The 24,916-nt window shown below is 39.7% G+C and overlaps 1 protein-coding gene across 4 annotated transcripts in view; it reads right to left on the bottom strand.

Moving 5' to 3' along the window:
• Positions 1-1,494: 1,494 nt before the first annotated feature.
• LOC102920945 (testin-2) overlaps positions 1,495-24,916 on the bottom strand; it is a 45,552-nt gene continuing 22,130 nt past the window's right edge. For 2 of the 4 annotated variants that reach the window (XM_076573514.1, XM_076573515.1), the window contains 7 exons: positions 21,308-21,444; positions 20,889-21,011; positions 20,654-20,800; positions 20,239-20,463; positions 13,022-13,184; positions 12,286-12,403; positions 11,276-11,997 (listed from right to left, as the gene is read on the bottom strand). In XM_076573514.1, coding sequence (XP_076429629.1) covers positions 11,898-11,997; positions 12,286-12,403; positions 13,022-13,184; positions 20,239-20,463; positions 20,654-20,800; positions 20,889-21,011; positions 21,308-21,433 — 1,002 coding nt within the window. In that variant the 5' untranslated portion in view covers positions 21,434-21,444 and the 3' untranslated portion in view covers positions 11,276-11,897. Of the gene's footprint in view, positions 1,584-11,275; positions 11,998-12,285; positions 12,404-13,021; positions 13,185-20,238; positions 20,464-20,653; positions 20,801-20,888; positions 21,012-21,307; positions 21,445-24,643; positions 24,804-24,916 lie in introns of those variants that run through there. The other 2 variants (XM_076573516.1, XM_006981709.4) reach the window with 2 other exon arrangements.

Here is a 24,916-nt window from a genome sequence, read left to right on the forward strand (position 1 = left end):
CACAAATCTTATAGCAAGAATCAGTGCCAGGGTTCAAGCTGAAGGTAACTCAGGCATCTTGTTTAGAGACAGCTTTTAGGTCATTCCTCCAGATCCAGGGACATTCTCCAGATAAGGCCAGGTAGAGGCAGGAAGGTCTGCTGGGGAGGGAAGGAGTTTCCATGCTGTGTAACTATTGAGACAAGCTGCCAGGCCATGGGAGACTACAACCTCTACCAGTCAGTAAAAACCTTCTCACAGAGATTCATTAGTACAAAACTGTTGATAGCAGTTGATTAATATTTAATTAGAGTAAAAATGTCCTGGAATTCACACCTGCATTTGGATCTTTAAAGAATCAGGTGTTGTATTCCACACAGCACAAGCTGGTTGCTGTGAAAGCAAAGGTCCTCTTAGTTCATGCAGTCCCCAGTTCACAGTGACCCTGCCACCGTCAGGCAGCTCACACAATGGGCTACAAGGCATATGCAGCAACTCCACGATGGTTGTTCCAGTCTTTGAAACTCTTCATGTAGTCCTCCATGCCCACTCTTCACCATAGCTAGAACACATTTTCCATTTAGTAGAGAGAACACACCATAGCAGTTTGATTACATTAATCCCACTTAAACCCCAAGCCTTAGGCCACGCTTAACTGACAGGATCTGAGAAAGCAGAGGCTCAGCTCCTGACACCAACAGTGACCTCACACAGGACTCTGGAATCAGAGCAGAGGATGGACAGAACATCTTCCCATCCACATGTCATACAGAACTAAGACATGTGTCAGGATTTATAAATGAGATGGTATAATATCTGGTGGTTAATAATAACACCTCCTAACGATGATAGAATATTTTCCCACTGAATCTGGCCTCTTTTTCCCTCTTCTTCTCTGTTGCAGGATATTTGATCACACTGTGAAGATGTGTTACTGTTTTATCTCACCTGCCTAGGCACCTTCTGACTGGTTTAATGAACAGCTGAACAACCAATAGCTAGACAAGAAGAGGATAGGTGGGACTTCTGGGCAGAGATAGGAACTCTGGATTAGGATCTGTTGTGGAGAATTTGCCAGCAGGACGTGGAGCAAGTCAGACATAAGGTATGGAGGAGAGGTAATGAGCCACATGTAAGAATGTAGATTAATATAAATAGGTTAATTTTAAGTTTTAAGAGCTAGTTGGGAGCAAGCCTAAGCTAAGGCCAAACTTTCACACTTAATAAGAAGTCTCTGTGTCATTATTTGGGAGCTGGCAGTCCAAGGAAAATCTGACTACATTTTTCTTCTTTAATTTTTTTCAAAAAGTTTTTACTTATATATATGTATATATATATATATGATTTTTGAGATTATAATCACACCTTGAAACTTCTATGTTCACCCTCTGTAGGATGATGTTTGCTGGTCTCTGTTGCTAACTACTGACTGCAAACAGTAATTTATTTTTTGATTATTAAGTATAAACATTTTGGCAACTTGTACCTGTTCTTGACCAGCCAATTCTGATTGTCATGCCAGTGTTCTTCACCAAAGCCATAACCCATTACCAGAACAATGTGAGTTGGGAAATTCCTTCTGCATTTTCTCTCATAATAAACACCTGAAAAATAATATCAAAACACTAGTTGCAGGCTCCAATGGTCTGGGGTGACCACACAAGAGAAATATTTCTAAGTTCACTAGAATCATATAAATGCCAGATAAGACTTAATGGGAGGTTTCACTGTTATCAGGGTTAGGGTTGTAAGTTCTCAAGTAAATATGCCATAAATAAAATTTAGCATAAATATTTTGATAAGACACCTGCTTAGATGTATACAAGAAATCTTGTCTATCTATTTTTACAATGCCAGTTAAACATACAATGAAATTTAAAATTACTAAAACCCAGAAGCTCCTATTAGACTTAATCAGAGAAGTAATATCTTCATTTAAAATATTAAAGATTCAACAAGTGGAGAAAATCAGGTAAATTAATGCACATAAAAATAGCTAATTTAAGTATCACAGTGAACTTCCAATCATGGGATTCAACCTAAGAAATGTCACAATAACTCCAAATACTTCCGCTACAGTATGTAAAGACCACAAATGAAACAGTTACATTGAAGGTGAAATGTTAGCATGATGGGACAACTTGTCCTCATGAATTACTAGAAGGAACTATGCTTAACATTATCATAGAACTGGAAGGAGCTGCAGATGGCATTGGCTGCACCAGAAATGGGCCCTGTCTTTGCCATAGTGAACATAGGCGAGTTTTCACTCACTGGGATTTTTCCAAAGTCTGTGACACTAGCAGTGGAATTCCTGGGATCATACCTGCAGGTCTCTCCTTTTAAAGTTAAAGAAGGAGAAATCCAGTTATTGCCATCCACCTCATAAGAAGGCTAGCTGGAATCGTAGCACTCAGCATGCTACAGATGAGGATGTCTAAGTCTGTGCTCTTATAAAACATCACTGAAAGGACAATGGTACTGGAAGGTCTGAAATTGAAACTTAGCTCACAAATCTACAGTACTCCATACATCTCCTGTTCATATCAAATGTCCACAGTAAAGAAATCTGTACTATTTGTGGAATGGCTTTCACATTTTCTGTATTCAAAGCAGCAAGAAAAGGTTCATGGAAACTGTGCTCATATAAACAAACAAAGGCTGACACTGTAATGACCACACCCATGGTTTACAGATAGTTTCTAAAACTTAAAGGTGGATATTTTTTATTTCTGTGAATATGTTCTGTAGATGAATTTCTAAATGGTCTTATTAAATAAAAAAAAAAAAACACAGAGTCAAATATAGGAGTGAAAGCCTTAAAGATCAGGAAAATAGTGAGAGCTACCTGGTAACCTGAACTCACCTTGCCACCGTAGCTTCCCAAGAGAGCTACTTCCTGTCTACCCAGGCTTTTTTTTTTTTTTTTTTTTTTTTTTTTGGTTTTTCGAGACAGGGTTTCTCTGTGTAGCTTTGCGCCTTTCCTGGAACTCACTTGGTAGCCCAGGCTGGCCTCGAACTCACAAAGATCCACCTGCCTCTGCCTCCCGAGTGCTGGGATTAAAGGCGTGCGCCACCAACGCCCGGCCTACCCAGGCTTTTATTGCCTTGCTGTTCTGCCTTCTTATTGGCTCTTAGCTTAGCCACCTCATTTCCTTGTTACTGCCTGTCTGTACAGACCTCCAGGTCTCTATGGTTGGTAATGGGATTAAAGGCATGTGTCATCGTGCTTGGCTCTGTTCCCTAGTGTGACCTTGAATACTCAGAGATCCTGCCTGCCAAGTAATCTGATTAAGGGCGTGTGCTACCACTGCCTGACTTTCGTGTTAATGTCTTGCTATTACCTCTGATCCCAGGCAAACTTTGTTTATTAACGCACAAATAAAACATCACTATAGTGTTCCAGGCTCTCTTTCACTTATAATAATGTTGGCTGTGGGCTTGTTGCATACTGACTTTATTTTGTTGGCTTGTGTCCCCCGTACCCCTAGATTCTCCAGGACTTTTATCACAAAGCAGCATGGGATTTTGTTAAAGGCCTTTACATTTAATGAATGATAGTATGGTTTCTGTCATTGATCTGTGTGGTTGATTACATTTATTGATTTAGGCTTACACAGCAGTGCTGCATCTCTGAAATGAAGATAACTTCATTGGGATGGATGATCCTTTAGATGTTTTCTACTATTCAGTTGGTTAGGGCTTTATTGTGTATTAATACATTTATATAGATCAGAAAGTTTAGCACACAAATCTATCCTTTTCTTTGGTCTTAGTCTGACGTTGGTACTGGGGTACTACTGGCTTTGTCTGTAAAAATAATCTGCAATTTTCCTTTCCTTTTCTATTCTATGGACTAATTTGAGAAGAATTGATGTTCATCCTTCTTTAGAGGGCTGGTAGACTGCATACTGAATCTATCTGGTTCTGGGCTTTTACAGTCAGGACATTTTAAATAGTTGCTGCTATGTTGGTTGTTATGAGTCTTGTTTAAATTATTTGCTTCATCTTGACTTGACTTTGGCATGTATGTGCATCTAGAAATCCAGCCATTTCTTTTATATTTCCAGTTTAATGGAATATAAAATTGCAGTGCATGCCCTTATGAGCCTCCAGATTTCTTCAGTGTTTGTTGTAATACCTCACTTTCCATACCCAATTTTATTAATTTGGCTCTCTGATCACTTTCTTTTAGTTATTTTGGATAAAAGATCTACAACCTTGTTAATTTCTTTGAAGGACCAAATGTTCATTTCCTTAATACAATATTATGCTTCAAGCCTTAGCTAGAAGAAAGACAAGAGAAGACAATAAAGAGGACACAAATAAGATGAAATATTCTTCTTTGCAATGTTATGATTCCATACATAAAAGATTTTAAATATTACCATAAAGCTCTTAGGGTGGAAAACCCAGTCAGCAAAGTACTAGAATTCAAAATCAACACATAAAAACAAGTATCCTTCCTGTACAGCAACAACACCCATCTTGAGAAAGAAATGAGAAAAACAATACCATTCACAATAGCCTCAAAAATAACTTGGAATCAATGTTACCATACAGGCTTGTACAATGAAAACTATAAGACACTGAAAAGAGAATAAGCTACCAGAAGATGGGAAGGCATTCCTTGTTAATTGTTAGTTAGGCAGGATTTATAAGGTAAAAAATGTCTACACTGCCAAAAGTTACTCAAAGGCTCAATGTAATTCCTAACAAAATTACAATGAAATTCTTCACAGAAATTGAAAAAAATAAAAATTCAATGGAAACACAAAAGATAAAGAATAGCTAAAAAATCCTGACTAATAAAATCTATGTTGAAGCTATCACCATCCCTGATTTCTAATTATATTACAGAACCAAAGTAACAAAATAGCATGGTTCTGGTGTAAATCCATACACAATGATCAATGTGGCAGAATCAAGGACCCAGATTTAAGCACATGTTCCTACAGCCAACAGGTTTTTGAAAGAGTCTAATGGAATCACTTTGGAGAAAAGACAGTATCTTCGAAAAATGGTGCTTGTCAAACTGGATACCAACATATAGAAGACTGAACTAGATCCTTAGCTTGCATTCTGCATACAACTTAACACAAAATAGATCAAGGACCTCAACATAAAACCTGATACCATGGATCAGGAGAAAGTCGGGTATACACTTCAACTTACATGCAGAGGAAAAAATACTCGGAGCAGGATCCCAATAGCATAGGCATTAAGACAGACAATACACACACAGAGGCCTTACAAAAATTTTTAAAAAGCTATGCACAGCAAAAGACTCCATCATTCAGGTGATAAAGTAGCCTAAAAGAATGAGAACATTTCATTATACATGTAACAGAACATTGGAATCTGGAGTATATAAGGCTGCATGGCTTTAATCCCAGCACTTGGGAGGCAGAGGTGGGCAGATCTCTGTGAGTTTGAGGTCAGCCTGGTTCATAGAATGAGTTCTAGGACAGCCAGGAATACACAGAGAAACCCTATCTTTAAAAATAACAACAAAAATTAAAATAAAATGAATAAATAAATATAAAGAATTTTTTTTTTTTTGGTTTTTCGAGACAGGGTTTCTCTGTGTAGCTTTGCGCCTTTCCTGGGACTCACTTGGTAGCCCAGGCTAGCCTCGAACTCACAGAGATCTGCCTGGCTCTGCCTCCCAAGTGCTGGGATTAAAGGCGTGAGCCACCACTGCCCGGCTATAAAGAATTTTTTTAAAAGGTAAAGAAGAAAACAAAAATCTAATTAAAAATCTTACTCCAGTCACAATGGCTAAGTTGTTAAAAGAAAAAAGAACAAGAAAAAAAAAACTAATGCTGACATGGATGAACATATGTTTGCTGTTGTTGGTGGGAATACAAGCTAGTGAAGCCAGTGTAGAAATCAGTGTGAAGGTTCCTCAAAAATCTAGAAGTAGACCTGTCTACAATAGCTAGGAAATAGAAACATCCTATATTTCTATTAACTGAGGAATGGACAATGAAGATTTGGTACACACACAAATATATAATATTATATATATAATATCTACATTATGTATATAAAATGATGTACTATTCAGTTGTAAAGAAAAATAAAATTATGAAAGTCAGATCCATTGATGAAGTTGAAAATAACCATTCTTAGTGAGGTAACCCAGACCCAGAAACACAAATGTCATGACTTCTCTCTCATGTGGCAATAATTGCTTAAAACTGGAGTATGCAAAGGAAGACAAGAAAAATAGAGAAGGCCAGGCCCTCTAAAAGAGGGAAAAGAGGTGTATAATGGAATAGGAAGGGTTAAATGAGGTAAGAGTTGGGAGGACAAGGTAGAGGAGGGAATATGAGAAGAGATACATAATAGTAAAGACCTATGCACATCCCACACAAATGCATGTTATTATAAAGGCTTTCTTAATATTTTCATGCACATGCATAATAGGAATTTACATTATGTGATGCTTTGTATGGGAACATCTGTCTAGTTTCATGTCAATTTAACATGTTAGAGTCCTTGGAGAAGAGGGAGCCTCAGTTGAGAAAATGCCTCCATAAGATTGAGGTGCACACAAGTCCATAGGCCATTTTCTTAGTGATTGATGTAGGATGACCTAGTCCATTGTAGGTGGGGCCAACCTTGACGGCTAATCCTGGGTTCTGTAAGAAATCAATCTGAGAAAATCATGAGGAGCAAGTCAGTAAAAAATACTCCTTCATGGCATCTGCATCAGTTCCTGTCTCCAGGTTACTACCTTGTTGGGTTCCTGCTGATATGTAAGCCAAACAAACCCTTTCAAGGTGCTTTGCCCGTGATGTTTCGTCATAGCAATAGAAACCCCAACCAAGACATGCCTGTAGATGTAACCAAGTAGGAGCACTGCAGGAGGAAGGGTAAGGTTTTAGCTCTGAGCTCTGACGTCTCGACTTTCTCTTTTACATTGGTTCTGTGTTTCTTTTTTTTTTTTTTTTTTTTTTGGTTTTTCGAGACAGGGTTTCTCTTGTGTTTCTTATTTAATAAGATGGTTGGTTACATCTACACATGCCCCTCAGATGTGGGTCAGATGTGTGACTACTTGTTCCTGGTTGGTGGCACTATTTGGTTAGGTTTAAGAGGTGTGGCTTTGCTGGAGGAAGTATGTTACTGGGAATGAGCTTCCTGCTTTCAGTTTCAGATGTGAGCTCTCAGCTTCTGCTCCAGCCACCATGACTGCTGCTTGCTCTCACACTTTCCCACTATGACAGACTCATCTCTCTGGAATTATAAGCAAAATAAACCCTTCTGTAAGTTGTCTTGCTCATATGCTTTATCACCACAATAGAAAAGTAACTAATACATACTGTGGGTAGCCATTCCAGCTTTGATCTGGAAGTTCCAACCCCCATTGAGGCTCCGGTAACTGTCACGCCTACAAGGCAGAGCCAAGAGAGGACCCTGAAGACCCAAGATTCAGACGCGCCCGCTTCTCTTGGTTCCTGGACCCTGGATGATGGAGGTTGACTGAGCAGAGTTCTCCAGAGAACACCGCTGGACTATGCTACATCTTTCCCCGACCCTGCAACCTACCTATCCCTTCATTTGTATGTTACGCCACTAAATAAACCTCCCTTTTAACTACGTGGAGTGGCCTTGATAATTTCACCAATAAATACACATAAAGTTATTCTATAATGGGAGCATAAACCAATTTTATTATATTATAAGCTATCACATAAATATCCCAGTGCCAGGAATTTGCTTATTTTTGAGTTATTGATCAGTGAGGACACACAGATACCCCTAAACATTACAGGCTGTTGTAATTCCTCCTGATTTCTCTTCAGCACTAGACAAGAAGATTCTATAGCTGAACAACATAAACTTGAGTCATAGGACATGGAGAAACCAAGCTGGTGTGACCTGATGCTGCATTCCTCCTGGCTAGGTATCACAGTGCTAGGATATACTACACGTGTTACCAGGGGAAAAAAGTAATCCACAACCCTACCTGGCCATGAAACCTACCAGTTACAGTAACAACTGAGCTGGCAAGATGTAATGAGAGCCTCAATGGTCTCTGTATATTAATTTATTAAGGGATTTTGTGGGGGAAAACACAGAATAAACTAAATCCAGTTGCAGAGTCCTTGGATAGCTGGGGACCGATCACACGCTGCTTCACAATGCCTGATCCAGACTTCACCACCCAAGAGAGCTTGACTCCTTTTCTCCTCCCTTTTAAGTAGTCACATAAGCAGATAAAGAAGCACCACCTCTATCAGGCCACATAGCCCAAGGTCATGGGTGGAGCAAATTCCCACTACAGCAAAATATACTCACTGGTACAATAGTGTCACAAATATTATGGGAGTATACAACCACTTTTGAACTAGATTTCAGGCCAGTGGATCTCATGACTGGTACTATTAACTTGGTTAAAAGCCCAGGGTTTGTTAGGTCATAAGCTCTAGGGGAGAATCTAATACTATTATTCTGCTAAATGGACATAATATTAAATTGGTCCTTAAGTTATTATTATTATTATTATTTTTTCTTTTTTTGATTTTTCGAGACAGGGTTTCTCTGTGTAGCTTTGAGCCTTTCCTGGGACTCACTTGGTAGCCCAGGCTGGCCTCGAACTCACAGAGATCCTCCTGGCTCTGCCTCCCAAGTGCTGGGATTAAAGGCGTGTGCCACCACCACCCAGCTAGCAGAAGTTAATTGTTAGCCGGGCGGTGGTGGCGCACGCCTTTAATCCCAGCACTCGGGAGGCAGAGACAGACGGATCTCTGTGAGTTCGAGGCCAGCCTGGTCTCCAAAGTGAGTCCCAGGAAAGGCGCAAAGCTACACAGAGAAACCCTGTCTCGAAAAACCAAAAAAAAAAAAAAAATAGAGTCTTTAAGTTATTATTTTTATACCCAAAGATTAGTACAGTCCTCAATCTTGTTTTTCAGTAGATGGTTGATTGAGACACATAGCTAGTCAACATACAGGAAATAAGAGATAATGCAATGCTTAGCTCTAATTGGGACATCTAAATTACAACAATATCTCAAAGACCACGAATAGGGGACAGAATGATTGTAAGAACCTAAGTAGTGAACATCTGCATAGAAACAGTATTTGTTGTACTTGACAAGTGTGTTGTACACATGGACTTATAGTAATGACAGCAAGCTGCTGTTGGACGTCTTTCTGTATGCTGTGAATGTGTATTGCTCTGATTTATTGGTTGATAAATAAAGCTACACTGCCCTATGGCAGGGCAGGATAGAGTTAGGCAGTACATTCGAATTGAAGACAAGATGAAGAAGGGTGGAGTCAAAGGAGACGCCAGCACACTGCCGAAGGAGCATCAAGATGCCAACAAATCGGTAACCCCACGGCCACATGGTGACATATAGATTAATAGAAATGAATTGAGTTAAGTTATAAGAGCTAGCTAGCAAGAAGCCTGACCCATAGGCCATACAGTTTATAATTAATATAAGCCTCTGAGTGGTTTTTAATAAGCAGCTGTGGGACCATAGGGCCAGGGGACTGCAGGGAGACCTGGGCATTCCTTCATTCAAGGGGTTCTGGGTCTGTACACTGTCTCAAGTTTGGAAACTAGTTCACAGACTAAGATTTCCTCTTGCCATGATACTGTGCAACCTTTCTTTCATTTGAGAAATTTTCTGCTTGTACAGATCATGCAAAAATGCAATAGACTTCTTATCTATTTCATACTGGAAACACCATGATTGATTAGCTAATACCAAAGGCCCATAGGAATCATGACATCATAAAATCACTTTGTCTGTGCTGTCCATTAAAATAACTATGACCACCTTGCCTTTGGAGGTTCAGTGCTACCATCTGGCCTCTGCTTCAGGGCCCAATTAGACTCATTGCATTGAATTTATTCAACTGATAGCATCATCTCCAACTCTAAAGTTGGCACAAGAAAAAAGGCAACAACAAAGTTCTTCCAATGTGCTGATATTCCTTTCGCCATTTTGTGTATTGTAAGATGAGCGAAGGGCATGTCGTGTCTTCTTGTGGAGGATCAGGTTTACACAGCATGCCCACTCCAGCATTGCAGCTTCCCTGAGACTTAGATCCTTCGTCAACACTAAGCCAGGAGATATCAGACATCTCCAGCTCTTTCCCAGTAGGCAATCCTTTGACAAATGCTCAGCCAACAGTTCGAACTGTGACACCCTTTTTAACTGTTCAAACTTCCATATTCAACCTAGAATCTCTACTCAGTGGTTCCATATCAATAACCTCAGCCTGATCCCGTTTGATGTTCCTTCCACCATCATCTCACACCCCACACACATTATCCAGACTTCTGCCTGATAGAAATAGCAAATTCATTAAGGTCTTTAGTGGCACAATGTTCCTTCTCATGGACTAGATTTTCTGTTCCTCAGTAGACTCCAGTGGTCTGCTCAGCCTTAAGTCTGGTTATAGGTTTAGAGGTCCTGAAAGGCATTGGTACTATTTTTTTTTTTTCAGGAATCTCCTTCAGGGAAGGTTACAGATAGTGAAGAATTAATTTCCTCAGGAACTAGGGTTGGGATATATCCTCTGCTAAGGGTAATGAGACTGTGTCCTTTGGTGAGATTAAACCCTTCAGAATCCGAGTCCACAGCTCAATAGGGTCTTCTTACACATCTCTATCCCAGTTACAGAATCCCATCCCTTACCAATCAGTAACCTTACTTTAACCACTGATACCCTCTGAGGCTGGGATTTGAATTTTTGTTGTAATTCAGTCGATCTTAGAATGGTAGCATTTCCTCCTTGTTTTTCCACAAATTGTCAAAATGTTGTATATAGAGCCACTATTTCTTATTCCACGTAAAAAGCATTGAGTAATTTCATCATCTGATTTTTGCACAAAGTATACTACTTCTTCATCTGTAGATGACAAGGAACACTCTCATTTCATAAATCATAGCAAGGCAAAATGGGTACTTTACTATGCTCTAAAGCCCTGGCCAGACAAGAGGCATTTAACCCTAGAAGGCCACCAACGGTGTCCCTTATCACAAAGGATGCTCAGGCGCCAACATGACCTGTTCGTACAGAATGGGAATACTCAATCTAGTGGACATCATAAGTTTCTGTATGGACACATTGATTTCTTTTCTCCCTTCTGCATCATTATTAACTGAATATCTCTCTTTCTCCCTCTCCTTCCCCCTCCTTCCTTCTCTGTGTCTGTCTGTCTGTCTGTCTGTCTGTCTGTCTCTCTCTCTCTGTCTCTCTCTCACACACACACACACAATTATGTTCTTGGGTTGAATTAAGAACTGAATTATAAAAAGAAGCCCCAATGTCATTTGGAAATTGAGCTTTATTTTTGAATATGCAAATTTGTACATTCTTTTAAAAATGAAAATTCAGATTTTTTTTTTTTTTTTGGTTTTTCGAGACAGGGTTTCTCTGTGTAGCTTTGCGCCTTTCCTGGGACTCACTTGGTAGCCCAGGCTGGCCTCGAACTCACAGAGATCCGCCTGGCTCTGCCTCCCGAGTGCTGGGATTAAAGGCGTGCGCCACCACCGCCCGGCAAAGGAATGTCTTGGTTTACATTTTTTCTTTTCTTTTCTTTTTTGGTTTTTCGAGACAGGGTTTCTCTGTGTACCTTTGCGCCTTTCCCGGAACTCACTTGGTAGCCCAGGCTGGCCTCGAACTCACAGAGATCTGCCTGCCTCTGCCTCCCAAGTGCTGGGATTAAAGGCGTGCGCCACCACCGCCCGGCAAATTCAGATTTTTATAAGAGAGTAATTACTACAATGCTGTTTATGGCACTAATACTTATGAATTTAATTCACATTAAGCATGGATATAACCTCAGTGACTCAGGTGTCATTTTCCACACAGCAGGGACTGTGAAGGCAAAAGCCCTCCTCAGTGCACACTGTCCCCAGGCCATGCCTTCCTTCTTGCCACCCAGCAGCTCACACAATGGGGTACGTGGCATATGTAGCAATTCCACAGTTGTTGTTCCAGTCTTTGGCCATCTTTATGTATCCCTTCATGCCCCACTCTTCACCCCAGCTGGAAGAAGAGCAGGTGCACCGTTTAGTAGAAAGAACACAGCACAGCAGGTTCATTACAATATTTTATCTAGCCAGAAACCACCCTTAATCAGAAGATTCAGAAAAGATTCATTTCCTGGATACCAATAGTTGAATCACACAGGACTCTAAAGATCACTTCAGAGAAAGGGCAGGAAGGATGTCTTCTACCTACACGTGGTGCAGGACTGCTGCTACTCCTATCTAAACACTGGCGATAGAAGTTCCCTTTTGAATTTCAAATATAAATGTTTTCTGAAATTTATACCTGTTCTTGACCAGCCAATAACTGTTGCCATCTGATTCTTCTCCTTCAGAGCCATAGCCGACCACTAGAACAGCATGATTTAGGTGAACCCTTCTACACTGTGGCTCATAATAGATGCCTAAAAAAATAAAACCAAATCCAGGGTGAGAGGCTCCAGTGACCTCACGGTGACCATGTTACCGACAATAAGAGAAGCATTTCTAAGTTCACTGGAATGACATACAAACCAGGTAAGACTAAAGAGGTTTCATTGTTATCAGGGTTAAGGCTGTAAACTCTCAGGTAAATGTACCAGAAACAAAATTTAGCATAAATCCTTTGGTAAATTGGTACCTTGGTTGCATACAAGAAATCTTACTGACTTACTTGTAAGTTAGTCCAAGCTAAACCTACAAAAAACAAAAATTAATAGAACTAAAAAGTCCCTTATAAGAATTATCTACATAAATGAAATATCTGGTTTAAATCTTAAGGGTCAAACAGCTGGAGAAAATTCAAGTAAACTATACCACATGGAACATCAGGCTAATTTAAAAAACATTAACTGACTCTCATTTATGGAATTATATTTAAGTAATGCCAAATAGGAAATTTTGTATAAAATTCCTCACATAGAATGTAAAATCCACAAATGGAAACATTTACATTAAAATTATATAAGAAAGACATCACAAAAATGATTTGCCATGATGGCAGTACAACTTTTCTCCATGGATTCCAGAAGGAAGATACTTACCGCTCTCATAGAACTGGAAGGAACTATGGCCAGCATCAACTGCCACAGAGATGGGCCCCACCTTAGCCACTGCCTTCATAAGGGCTTCCTCATGCCCTGGGATTTGCATAAAGTCTCTGACATTAGCAGCAGAATTCTCAGTATGGTTCCTGCACTTTCTACCCTTTCAAAGTAAAGGAAAGAAATTCATTCATTGCCGTCTACATCCTGGAGAACACGAGCCAGAACCACAGAATTCAGCCATTGTAAATGAGGATACCCAAATCTATGCTCTTATGAAACATTCCAGGAAGTGAAATTCTACTGGGAAATTTGGGGCTGAAAATTAGCTCACTTGTGTTCAATGACACCCCATAAGTCTTCTGTTCATAACAAATATTCACAATGAAGAGATCTGTATTGTGTGGAATGGCTTTCCTGTTCTCTATGTTCACAGCAGCAAGAAGGGGTCCTGGGAAAGCACCCCATCAAATAACCATACAAAGGCTAGTATTATCATGACAACAGTGATGGTTTATAGATAAATTCTACTACTTTAATGGGAATGTCAGAGAAATGCTTTGAGGTTCTCTTCATCTATCATGATGTTGACTGTGGGCTTGTAGCACATTGTAGCACATTCAGCTATGTCCTCTGCATCTATAGATTGTCCAGGAATCTTATCATGAAGCAATGTTGGATTTTGTTACAGGTCTTTCCTGAATTTAAAGAAATGATCATGTAGTTTCTGTCCTTGAGTCTATGTGGTGAATTACACTTATTAATTTAAATATATGAACCAACCCCACATATATGGGATGAAGCTGACTTGATTATGGTGTATGATCATTTGGATATGTTTTAGAATTTAGTTTGTGCTGAGAATTTTGGCTTCTAAATTGATTAGAGAGATTAGACTATTTGTCTTTTTTTTTTTTTTTTTTTTTTCGAGACAGGGTTTCTCTGTGTAGCTTTGCGCCTTTCCTGGAACTCACTTGGTAGCCCAGGCTGGCCTCAAACTCACAGAGATACACCTGGCTCTGCCTCCTGAGTGCTGGGATTAAAGGCGTGCACCACCACCACCCGGCAGACTATTAATCTTTGTCTGGTTTTGGTATTGGGGGTACTGTTGGCTTCATAAAACAATTGGATGTATCCCTTCCATTTTACTTTATAGGGTAATTTGAGGAGAATTGGTGTTAGTTCTCTGTGGAAGGAATGATAAAATTCTGTGCTGAATCTATCTGGCCCTGGGCTTCTTTATAGTTAAGAAATTTTAAATTACAGAATCAATGTTAGTTGTTGTGGGTTCAATAAATTATTTACTTCATCTTGAGTTAACTTTGATATGCCACATGTGTTCAGAAACCCAGACATTTCTTTTATATTTTCCAGTGCAAAAGAATATAAAAATTTTAATGCATACACTTTGACCCACCGAATTCCCCCATTGTCTACTGTAATCTCCCTTTCCATACCTAATTTAAAAAATTTTGGTCTTCCCTCATTTTCTGTTAGTTAATTTGACTAAAGAATTTTCAATCCTGTTAATATTTCCCAGGATCCAACTCCTCATTTCATTTAAGTCTCAGCTAGTGCAGTAAGACAAGAGAAAGAGATGAAGAGAAAATAAATAGAAGGATGTAGCACCAGCAAAGCATCCTCATTTGCAGATGTTGTTATCCTATACACACAAGCCTGAGAAGACTCTACCAGAAAATCCCTATAGCTGATAAACACATTTAGCAATGTATCAAGATACAAAGTCAGAACATAACTATCAGTTTATTCTGATTTATACCCCACCTATATACTAACAACAAACACATTGAAACAATAGCATTGATAATTGTCTGAAAATGTTTTGGAATAAATCTAACCAAGCAAGGGAAGATTTATATGATGAAAAATTTAAGAGGTTGAAGAAGACACTAGAAGATGGACAGACACAGCCTGCTCCCATGCTTGTGGACAGGCAGGTTAACATTGTGAAAATAGCTATTCTGCCGAAAGCATTCTACAATCCCAGGGTAATCCCTATCAAACTCTAATTCTATTCTACACATAAATTGAAAAAAAAAAGCGCGCGTGCGCGCACACACGCGCGCACACACACACACACACACACACACACACACACACACACACACACACACAAACTGGATAGCCACAACAATTTTGAGCAATAAAAACACGGTTTGAACTGTCATCATTCCTGATTTAAATCTTATCACAGAGATACAGTTATGAGAACAGCATCATAATGGCACCAAAACAGACATATATAGCAATGGACTAGACCACACATAAACCTCCTTTCTTACCCAAAGAAGCTGACAATACCAGTTGGAAAAAAGACAGAATCCTCAACAAATGGTTCTGCTCAGACTGGATAGCTATACATAAAAGAATTAAATTAGATCATTATCTCTCACCCTGCACAAAACTCATCTCCAGATGGACCAAAGATCTCATAATAAGACCTGATAGCTCAAAGTCATTAGAGGAGAAAGTAAGGAAACACTTAATGTTAGACACATGGGAAAGGACTTTCTGAACTCGGTTCCTAGTAGCACAGGGCTTTAAGGCCAACAATTTAGAAAAGGTGCTGAGGACCCAAGGACAAGCAGGACAGGAAACCTCACCGTTTCCAGAGGGATCTTGTGAAGCAGTATGGTGCGGAACCCAGGCTAACAGAGGAAATGGACCAGGGTTCTCATAGGGATTTGAAAACTCTGCTGCAGAACAGGAGCCCTGTGAAATATCCCAGGAAAGTCACCATTTGGAGAAGGGTGGTGGGAGCAGCAGTCAGGGACTTGGAACCCAGGTCTCGATCTCACACTGATTAGGGCCTGCTCACTTGTACTAACAGAGAGTCCAAGGAGCAAAGGTACCCATGTGAGAAAACGTCAGTCATGGTTCCTGAGAGTCAGAGAGGAACAACAGGAGAGAAAGGGCTGCTTCTCAGGAAAATGTGTCCCAGGGTCTGTTGATGTTGGGGATATGGCTGAGGAATTCTCCCAGGAGCAGTGGGAGTGTCTGGACTCTGCTCAGAGGGCTTGTAGCATGTGATGTTAGAGAATTACAGTAGTCTGGCTATGCAATTAAATATGAGAATGTCTTGTATCAAGATTCAAAGCATATTATCCATCAGCATGTGAATATTCAAGAGGTGTCATAAATGGAATGAAGACAGCAAAGTGTTTCATGAATCCTCCAGTCATACACTTTATGAAACAAGTAACACTATAGAAATCTGTAACAAATACAAATGTAGTAACCACAGGAATGCCTCTGTTGAATCCTCAAACTCCAATAGATATAAAAGCATACACACTGGAAAGGAACTTTGAAATATAAAGACCATGACAAATATTTAAACTTGTGTGCCAACGTTAGTCAGAATCCAAGAATTCACACTGGAAAGAAAGAACACAAACATTAAGAATGTGTTAAGTCTTTTGACTCTACACACTGACTTCTGGAGCAAATAATCCATAGTGGAGAGAAACCACACAAATGTAGGAACTGTGGAAAGTGCTTCAGGAGCTCAAGTTCACATGACAGACTTTATCCTGAAGAGAAACCACAGAAATGTAAAGAATGTGACAAGTCTTTTAAGTGTGGGTCACACCTTAAAATCCCTTACAGGATCCATTCAGGAGAGAAACCTTACCAATGTAAGGAATGTGACAAATCATTTACTTGATACTCAAGTCTTAGGGCAAGTCAGATAATTTAGTGGAGTGACAACCTATAATGTAAAGAATGTGGTATGTTCTTTGGTCTGAAGTTACACATTAAAATTCATTATGGAGCCCTTACTGGAGAACTGCTGACATCTAAACACAATTGGTTAGTTTAAACTAGAACAACTACATTCTGTCTGGTTAGCAAATAGTTATAGATAGTTTGTTGCTGCATCAGGACTGATGAGCACGAGACAAGATTCAGGGAAGTTAGGTAGTTATTAAATGGCCCTTAATCATCTGGGGACCCCAACCACCTGGATACCCCAATGTCAAGTCAGATGCTCTGTGGGTCAGAGCTCCTCTGCAGATGCTCTACAGGTTCCCTCTCTTGGTGTCTTTTAGAAAACTATACTAGTTCATGACAGAGTTCCAGTTTCAGGCACAATTCTGCCATTGTGACCACAACTTTCTTTTTACATCTTAACCAAGATTATTCTCTTCATTCTATAACCACTTAAAAACACAGCCCTCGACAATCAAGTAAGATCTTCTCTTGGAATCCTTCTAGTCTCAGGAGCCATTTTTTTTCTTTTTATTTGTAATAAATGTTGGCTGAAGTGCTGAACTCTTTGGGCCGAGGGTTCTTGTTTCATTGTCTATAGATAGGATTCTGGGATTACAACAGTTTATGGGTACAACCTCTATAGGTCTTTGCCTGCTGCTGTTACACATCCACTCTCTATTAGCAAGGCATCATTAATATCTTGTTCTATGAATGATTGGTGACCCAGGAGAACTTAATTACTGTAGTGCAAATGCAACTGATCTTTCCTTTGGAGTAGGATGAGAAAAGCACTCACATACGAGGTAGGGGTTCTGTGATCCACTCCTTTCTGCCAAAGAAAGGCTGTCCTGAATATTTACAAGAAAGCATTTTATGAGCCTGGCATGGTTATGCACGCCTTTAATCCTAGCTCTTGGAAGGCAAAGGCTGCCACAGGCAGGAGAGCTTGGTCCATGAAACAAGACTCCGAGTCAGCAATGTGGATTTTCAGCAAGGGACGCTGAGGACCCAAAGAGAATGCGAGAACCTCTAAGGGTCAGAGTGCTTCTTACGCCGAGTTTGTATAAGGGAAAACTTCATACAAAGATACTATACAATCATCAAACTGTGTTTACAGGGAATAGAAGGTTTTGTTAATAGATCACTAGGGGGAACAAAGACAAGGAAATAAGAGTAGAAAAATATATAGAAACAAACAACAAAAAGCTCAAACCTCTTAAGAAATAGCACATTCCCAAACCCTTATACAGATCATTTCTCTCTGTTATTAGTGTGCCAAACATCAAAGAGCTCCTAGATATACAATGAGTTTCTTTCTCAGACTATGCTATTGGTAAGAAAGGGCAGGCAGTTCTGTGAGTTCACAGCCAGCCTGGGTTGTGAATGAACTAAGTTCATTGCCAGCTGAGGCTGCATAGTAAGATGCTGTCTCAGAACCAAACCAAACAAGTTGGTGAAAAATATTGCCAAATGCATGGAATTGTTGATCACCATCTTCATAAAGTAGAATGAATGGGTGTTTTCAATAAATTTTACATGGAAAGAAGTACGGATGTCAGAGGAAAGTGAAATCTAATCTGGAAAAATGTATGATTGTGTATCCAGTATGTCCCCACAAAACTCACTCCTTTGCTTTGTGCTTTGGGAAGATAGGGACCTCCAAGTTTCCATACCATAGTAAATGTTTTCCTTCTATATTTATAATCTGTATTTTTAAATAATATATCATTTAAAACTCTGTGTAAGTGGATTTTATCTTAAATGAAACAGATGTTTTTAATAGTTTTACATGAAAATTCAATGAATAAATATGATCTCATCTTTTTTTCTAATTCTTTTGAAAGTTTTTTATTCTATTATTTGTTGTGTGTTCTAGTTTTGCCTACATGTATGTCTGTGCACCACATGCATGGCTGATGCTTGTAGAGAGCATGTGATCTCAGATTTATAACTGGCTACTAGCTGCCATGTGGGTCCTGGGAATCAAACCTAGTCCTCAGGAAGAGCAGCCAGTACTCTTACCTGCTGAGATATCTCTTCAGCCCCACCTCACATGATCTAGTCTTGAGAAAAAAGACCAATAACGGACACAGTAGGACCTCAGGAAACTAAAACCCTTCAAAACATCAAAGGAAACCATCATTCAAATAAAGAGGCAGCATGGGAACTTTCTTTAAAGTTATATATCTGATAGATGATTAATATCCAGAACACACAAGTATTTAAAAAAAAACCATGAAAACAAATACATAATTAAATCTGAGGGGATTAGAACTAATCAGAGGTCTCAAAAGAAGGAATAAGATAGCCAAGAAATACTTTTTAGAATGTTCAACATCCTTAGTCATCAAGTAAATAGAAACTAAAAACTGCTTTGAAATTTCATCTTACTCTGTTCAGAATAGCTAAGATAATAAAACAAATGAGTAAAATAGGATGGTACAAATATGGCTAAAGGGGAATACTTATTCACTGATGGTGAGAGTGCTGATTAGTGGAACACTCATGGAAGTCATGCACTGTGGAAATCAGAGTGCAGTTTCCTCAAAAAGCTAGAGATGAGTTTAATGATTCGGCTACAGCACTTTTGGACATATAACCATAAAGTTCTATGTCCTAGCACTAAAGTGCTTGCTCATCCATGTTTGCTCCTACTTTATCCATAGTAGCCAGAATATAGAAACAGACCTGATATCCATCACCTTGTAAATGGATAATGGAGACTTGGTACATATACACAGTGGAATATATTCAGTTATTAAAAAAAATGAAATTGTGAAGTTCATAGGCTAGTGGTTAGAACTGGAAATAATTCTGAATGAGGTAATCCAGACCCTGAAAGACAACTGTATTAGGCTCTCTCTCATGTGGAATGCTAGCCCAGGTTTAGGTATCATTGCAGAAGTGGGGAGGCATTCTAAAACATTGTAAAAGCTAGAGATAGTGAACATCTGTAACAAAAAAGTACATATTGAGACATGGCAGGGACATTGCACACATGAAATTACAGAGTTGTGACTGTAAACACATGATCTACACAAGATCCACCTTGCCAAAATACCAACATGGACAGTGGGGAGGATCATGATGTCCCACCCCTAACTGTAAAGCTATTGGCAATTGATAGCTATTGTGGGAGAACAGTAAGTTTTCTTTAGGGATGTAGCCCCTGAGAGTTTTTTTATGCTCCAATAAATGGTCCTATACTCCTGTACACACATGCAGTATTATGTGTGCTTAATGGGTCTAATAAAAAAAATAAAAGCCCAGGAAGTAGGGAAGGAAAAGTGTTTGGGGGTGACAGAGGAGAAATTAGAGGTAGAGGGAAGGTATAGATTTGATGAAAACATATTATATGCATGCATATAGTTCCCTAGCAGTAAAAAAAAAAATCAATAACAATGTGAGTTTGAAGAGAGCAGATTGCTCTGCAATTGTTCTGCTTTCCACCGAAATGGCAAGAGCCCAGGAGTTCTACTTACTCGTCCTTTGTAAGGATAGGACTCCGCAGTTGCCAGGCCGCCACTGTCCTTCACATACTGGAAGGCATACTGCATGAAGCCACCACTGCAGCCGTGGGTAACATTAAGTCCCATGCAGTCCAGTAGGTTCTGTTCACTCAGAGGGACCAGTCTCCCTGTTTTCCTGAACATCTGTCCTTCCAGGGCTCCAGTTGCACTAAAAGCCCAACTAGAGGCACAATGACCCTTAGGGATAAAGAAAAAGCTGTTATTCATTCACAAGTCTAATAACAGATATTTGTGAACAATTCACACATCAGAATACTTTTATAAACCAGTAAACTGCATGTTGCTCCACAGTCTGAAAAAGCAAAGATGACATTTGTTTCATAGCTTCCTGTGAGTAGTGAAAGCTGGAAACATCACACTGCCATACCTGATTCTTCACAGGAGTCACATAGCCTTGCTCTCTCCAATCCACATATTTGGGGACAGAAAGAAACAGATGATCCTGGAATATGTGCCTCTTCTTGATCCTCTGCCTTTGAAAGCCAGTCATCATTTTCCCAAACTCTGTATTGGTCTTCAGGAAAAGTCAACAAATGATTGAGGGTATTTATAAAGAGCTGAAGAGGAGAACTACTCTGTTATGTAATTCATGTCACACTCACCAAGTCACCAAAGGCATTCATTGCCATGGTGAAGTCATGCTTCCCCTTAAGGTATTCCCAATTGTGGAGCTCAATCATTTTAAAATTCTTCTCCCATACTGTTCTTCTCAGTCTTTCTTCATTCTGGAAAAAAATATAAGTTGTGAGCTTTTATTCTATTCTAAGTCCAACCTAAGTTCACTCCGTGGACCTTCTGATGAAGAAGAACCATGACAAAGGAAGGTTGTACTCTTCTGGAAGCCATTAACCACACCACCCAGAAGCAGTAGAGATTTTGTCATATAGTACACATGATGTATGTATTTAGGTTAAGCCTTGAATAGAGCTGGATTCCAGAACCTATGGTATGGCCATAATATAAAAATACATAAATACACAAAGTCAAGACTGTCATCGATAGGGATTTCCCTGTTACTAACTGTGTTGTATGTCTTCCCATGTTTTGTCTTCCATTCATGCCATTCAACATCCAAACTGGGATCTAGTGTTGGAACAGTTGAGTCGACTTCCAAGCAGAGGACAGCTAAGAAGAGAACAGCAATCATGTCTCATTCGCCTAGAGAAGGAGAAATGAGATTCCAATTACATCAATGCTTCAGAAAAGCCTTCTTATTCCTACCTAGAAATCAAAACCATAATGGTACAACAAAATTATATGAACTGTCCTAAGAATGTACTATGAAAAAGGTTAAAGATCTGGTTGGCTTAAAGCAAGACACAGGAATTTGGTTTATCCACTAAAATGAAGAACAACTGGTCAGGCTCCAGTAACTGGACTGTGTGTCCACTGTGAACTTAGCTCATCACAGGGTGTGGATGCACCTTATAGTTTAGAAGTTTAAAGCAAAGACTTAAGACATAGTTGGCCCAGGTTTTGTGCCAGTGGTACTGAGGTCACATGAGCAAAATTTCACTAGTGCGGACTATGATCCCAAGTAGGGAGAAATATAACCCTTAGAGTTGGGGGCCACAAAAAGTCTTTTTCTTGGCCTGAATGCACCAGGAGATGTCTTGGCACATTCCCTTCAGAAATCTTTTGGAAACATTCTCTGTTGCCAACCATAGAAAGACAACATGCATTAGTTCCTATTCCCTTTACTTTGCAATGTGACTGAAAAGTCCATTTCACCTCAGTGAGGCCTTATAGCTGAGGTCCTGGATGCCAGAGTCACCAGTGCTGGGGAGGTCACGAGAGTCAGTCAGTTCCAGAATTCTAGGTTCAGTTTTGAAATGATGTGTACACGAGCAACGTGAAATGGGCCCAGAATGTTGTATTTATATATTTATGAAATATATGTCATCATAATAATTAACAGGAAGAGTCTATGAATTTGAGAGGGAGTAAGGGGAGGCGAAGGAGGTGTTGGAGGGAAAGGACATTGGAAGTGGAAAGGGAAGAGAGAAAACTACATAATTACATTTTAACTTAAACTTTTTTTAAAAAATAAAGAAAAAGGGTATAAAATACAGTCAGTAGGTGAAAGAGACAAGTTAACAAGGCCATAAAAATGAGGTTGTATTTGGTTGAAAGATTGAAAAGGAAAAGAGAATGATTTAGATAAGAATGAATTTTATACAGTAAAACATTTTTCACTAAGAAGGCTCGAATATGAGAGGAATACCAAGAAAGGTTAAAGACAGGTGGGAAACAGTCTGAGTAAATGTGTCAGGTGTGTGGCGGATGAGATTTACAGATGAAAGATAATGGATGATTAAAGGTTATTAAAATTTCTAAGGTCAAAATTCAATGCACTGATGTCAAATTTTTCTTTAAATAAATGAAATTCTCTTAGGATACTGGTTTGCTCATAGTAACACAAAATTTGATTTAAAAATTAAAAAGTATGTGTAATCAACACAATTACTTATGATTTTTGCTAATTTTGTTAGATTTTAACCATTTGAATAAACAGTCTTAGCAAAATCAATGTTCATTTAAAATTGTTGACTTTTTGTCTAAATTTATCTAAATGTAACAGGAAAGTTAAAATTTCAATAATGGTAAAGCTGCCCTGGGTGGGCAATTCCAAAGCTTCAGGGCCTACACCAACAATGACCTGGTGGTCAGGGAAAACACTCAATATTTTGGCTGTTATAATCCCTGTCAGCCAAGACCCCAGAGAAGATGGGACCTGTCCTCTTCACTGGGGACATGATGTCTCCAGCCATGCTATCGGAACCAGGGTATGCCCTGCAGGGAGAAGAGTCAATGGAGATTGACACATCCCCTGTGCTTCTGAAGGAAGCCACATGGTCAGCAGGACGCTGACCCAGCCATTGAGATCTCACAGGAGAGCAGAAAAACTAGAGGATTCAGGGGCTCCTCCTAAATCACTAGGAGTGAGCTCTAAGAAGTCTCAGCAGGCTTTAAATGTATACAGCATTAGTCTGTGACCACCTACATGGTCTAAACATCCAAGAACAAAGTGTAACCAGGACTACAAAATAATCCCCCTAGATTTGGCCAATTCAAATGCCAATTTTTTTCTTTTGGTTTTTTGAGACAGGGTTTCTCTGTGTAGCTTTGGCTGTCTTGGAACTCGCTTTGTAGACTAGGCTAGCCTCAAACTCAGAGATTGGCCTTCCTCTGTCTCCAGAGTGCTGGGATTAAACACCAAAAAAAAAAAAAAAAAAAAAATAGTGATCCTTATCTAGGATCAAATACTCTTTTCCAGAAGATGTTCAAAATGAGAAACAGGAAACACCTACTGGAACAATAAGTCATTTGAGAATTCACATACTCTGTCATAAATGGACCCCACAGGTTAACTTGAGATAAGTGCCTGTGCCCACCAGGCAAAGTCTTCTTTAAGCACTTCCTGTTTCCTTAAATAGGTAATTAGGTTTGCCTCTTCCAGTATTCAATAACTTGCCCTTGCAACATCTTACTTGACATTGAATCTTACTATTTTAATTTTTCTTTGTTTCTTTGGTCTTGGCTTATTGTATGAATGCTGTGAAATTTTGTAACCAGAATAGATTGATGTCCCTTGTGGTTCGGAAGTCTAAAGCTTGAAGTACTTGGGGTATTCTTGGCTTAATATTTGGACCAATAGCACTGAGGTCACTCTAACAAACCTTTTCTAACATGACATCTGACCTCAAGTACAAACAAAGGTGACTCCAAGGGTTTGGGCATACATAACACACTCTTTCAGACTAACAGAACAGGAGATACACTGTATCTTTGAACTTCCCTTCTGGAACAAAAACTTCTTGGTATTTCCTCCCTAAAGAATAAGGGAAGGACAACATCCACTAGTCTCTCTTTCCTACACTTGGGACAATATCTTCAAACTTTACAATCACTTTTAAAATATGGAAAGAGGTCACATGGCCAAGGAACTGGAAGCCAGAAACACCAGTGTAAGTGAGGCAGAAGGGCAGGCCACTCTCAAGATCAGGCTCTCAACACTCCAGGTATGGCCAGGCCAGGGTGTAACACAGGCAAGAAAATGATGCCTAGTGATATAAGAAGTGAAGAACACAGAGCTTGTGAACAGGGGACACCTGAATGCCTCTGTGGTCAGGCCCAGCTTTTCCCAGTAGGCACTAGCACAGAGTGGGGATCTTAGGGGATCTGATTATCTTTTAGCTTTCTCTTTCTCCCACTCCAGCTCTCCTGCACGGGGGCTGGAGAGGTTGAAGAGATGTCGTCATCCCTGAGGGATGTGCCTGCTTTCCTGAGAGAGTCTATCCAGGGCTGTTCTCTAGTGTGAGTTCCCGATCTACCTTCCCTGGCCTAGTGGACTCACCTGGGATGTCCGCTGCTCCTCAGATGCCCTCCACAGACTTGAGATTCAGAGGTCCACAGGTCTGTCTTACTGCTTCTCCCTTAGACTTTAACAACTGAGTCTTTGCCTAGGAAGCCCCACCCTGGAGTCCTGTCCTCCTTGGAACAGGATGTGTCAGTGAGTAAACTGGCCCTCTAGGCCTCAGGATTCCAGGAATGTATCCACAGCTGATCCCATCCCCTCATGGGATAATTGGTAGGATGTTACTGTTAGGCGATGTGACAGATCATCCTT

The sequence above is a fragment of the Peromyscus maniculatus genome, chromosome 5 (assembly GCF_049852395.1).
Source record: "Peromyscus maniculatus bairdii isolate BWxNUB_F1_BW_parent chromosome 5, HU_Pman_BW_mat_3.1, whole genome shotgun sequence".
NCBI lineage: Eukaryota > Metazoa > Chordata > Mammalia > Rodentia > Cricetidae > Peromyscus > Peromyscus maniculatus.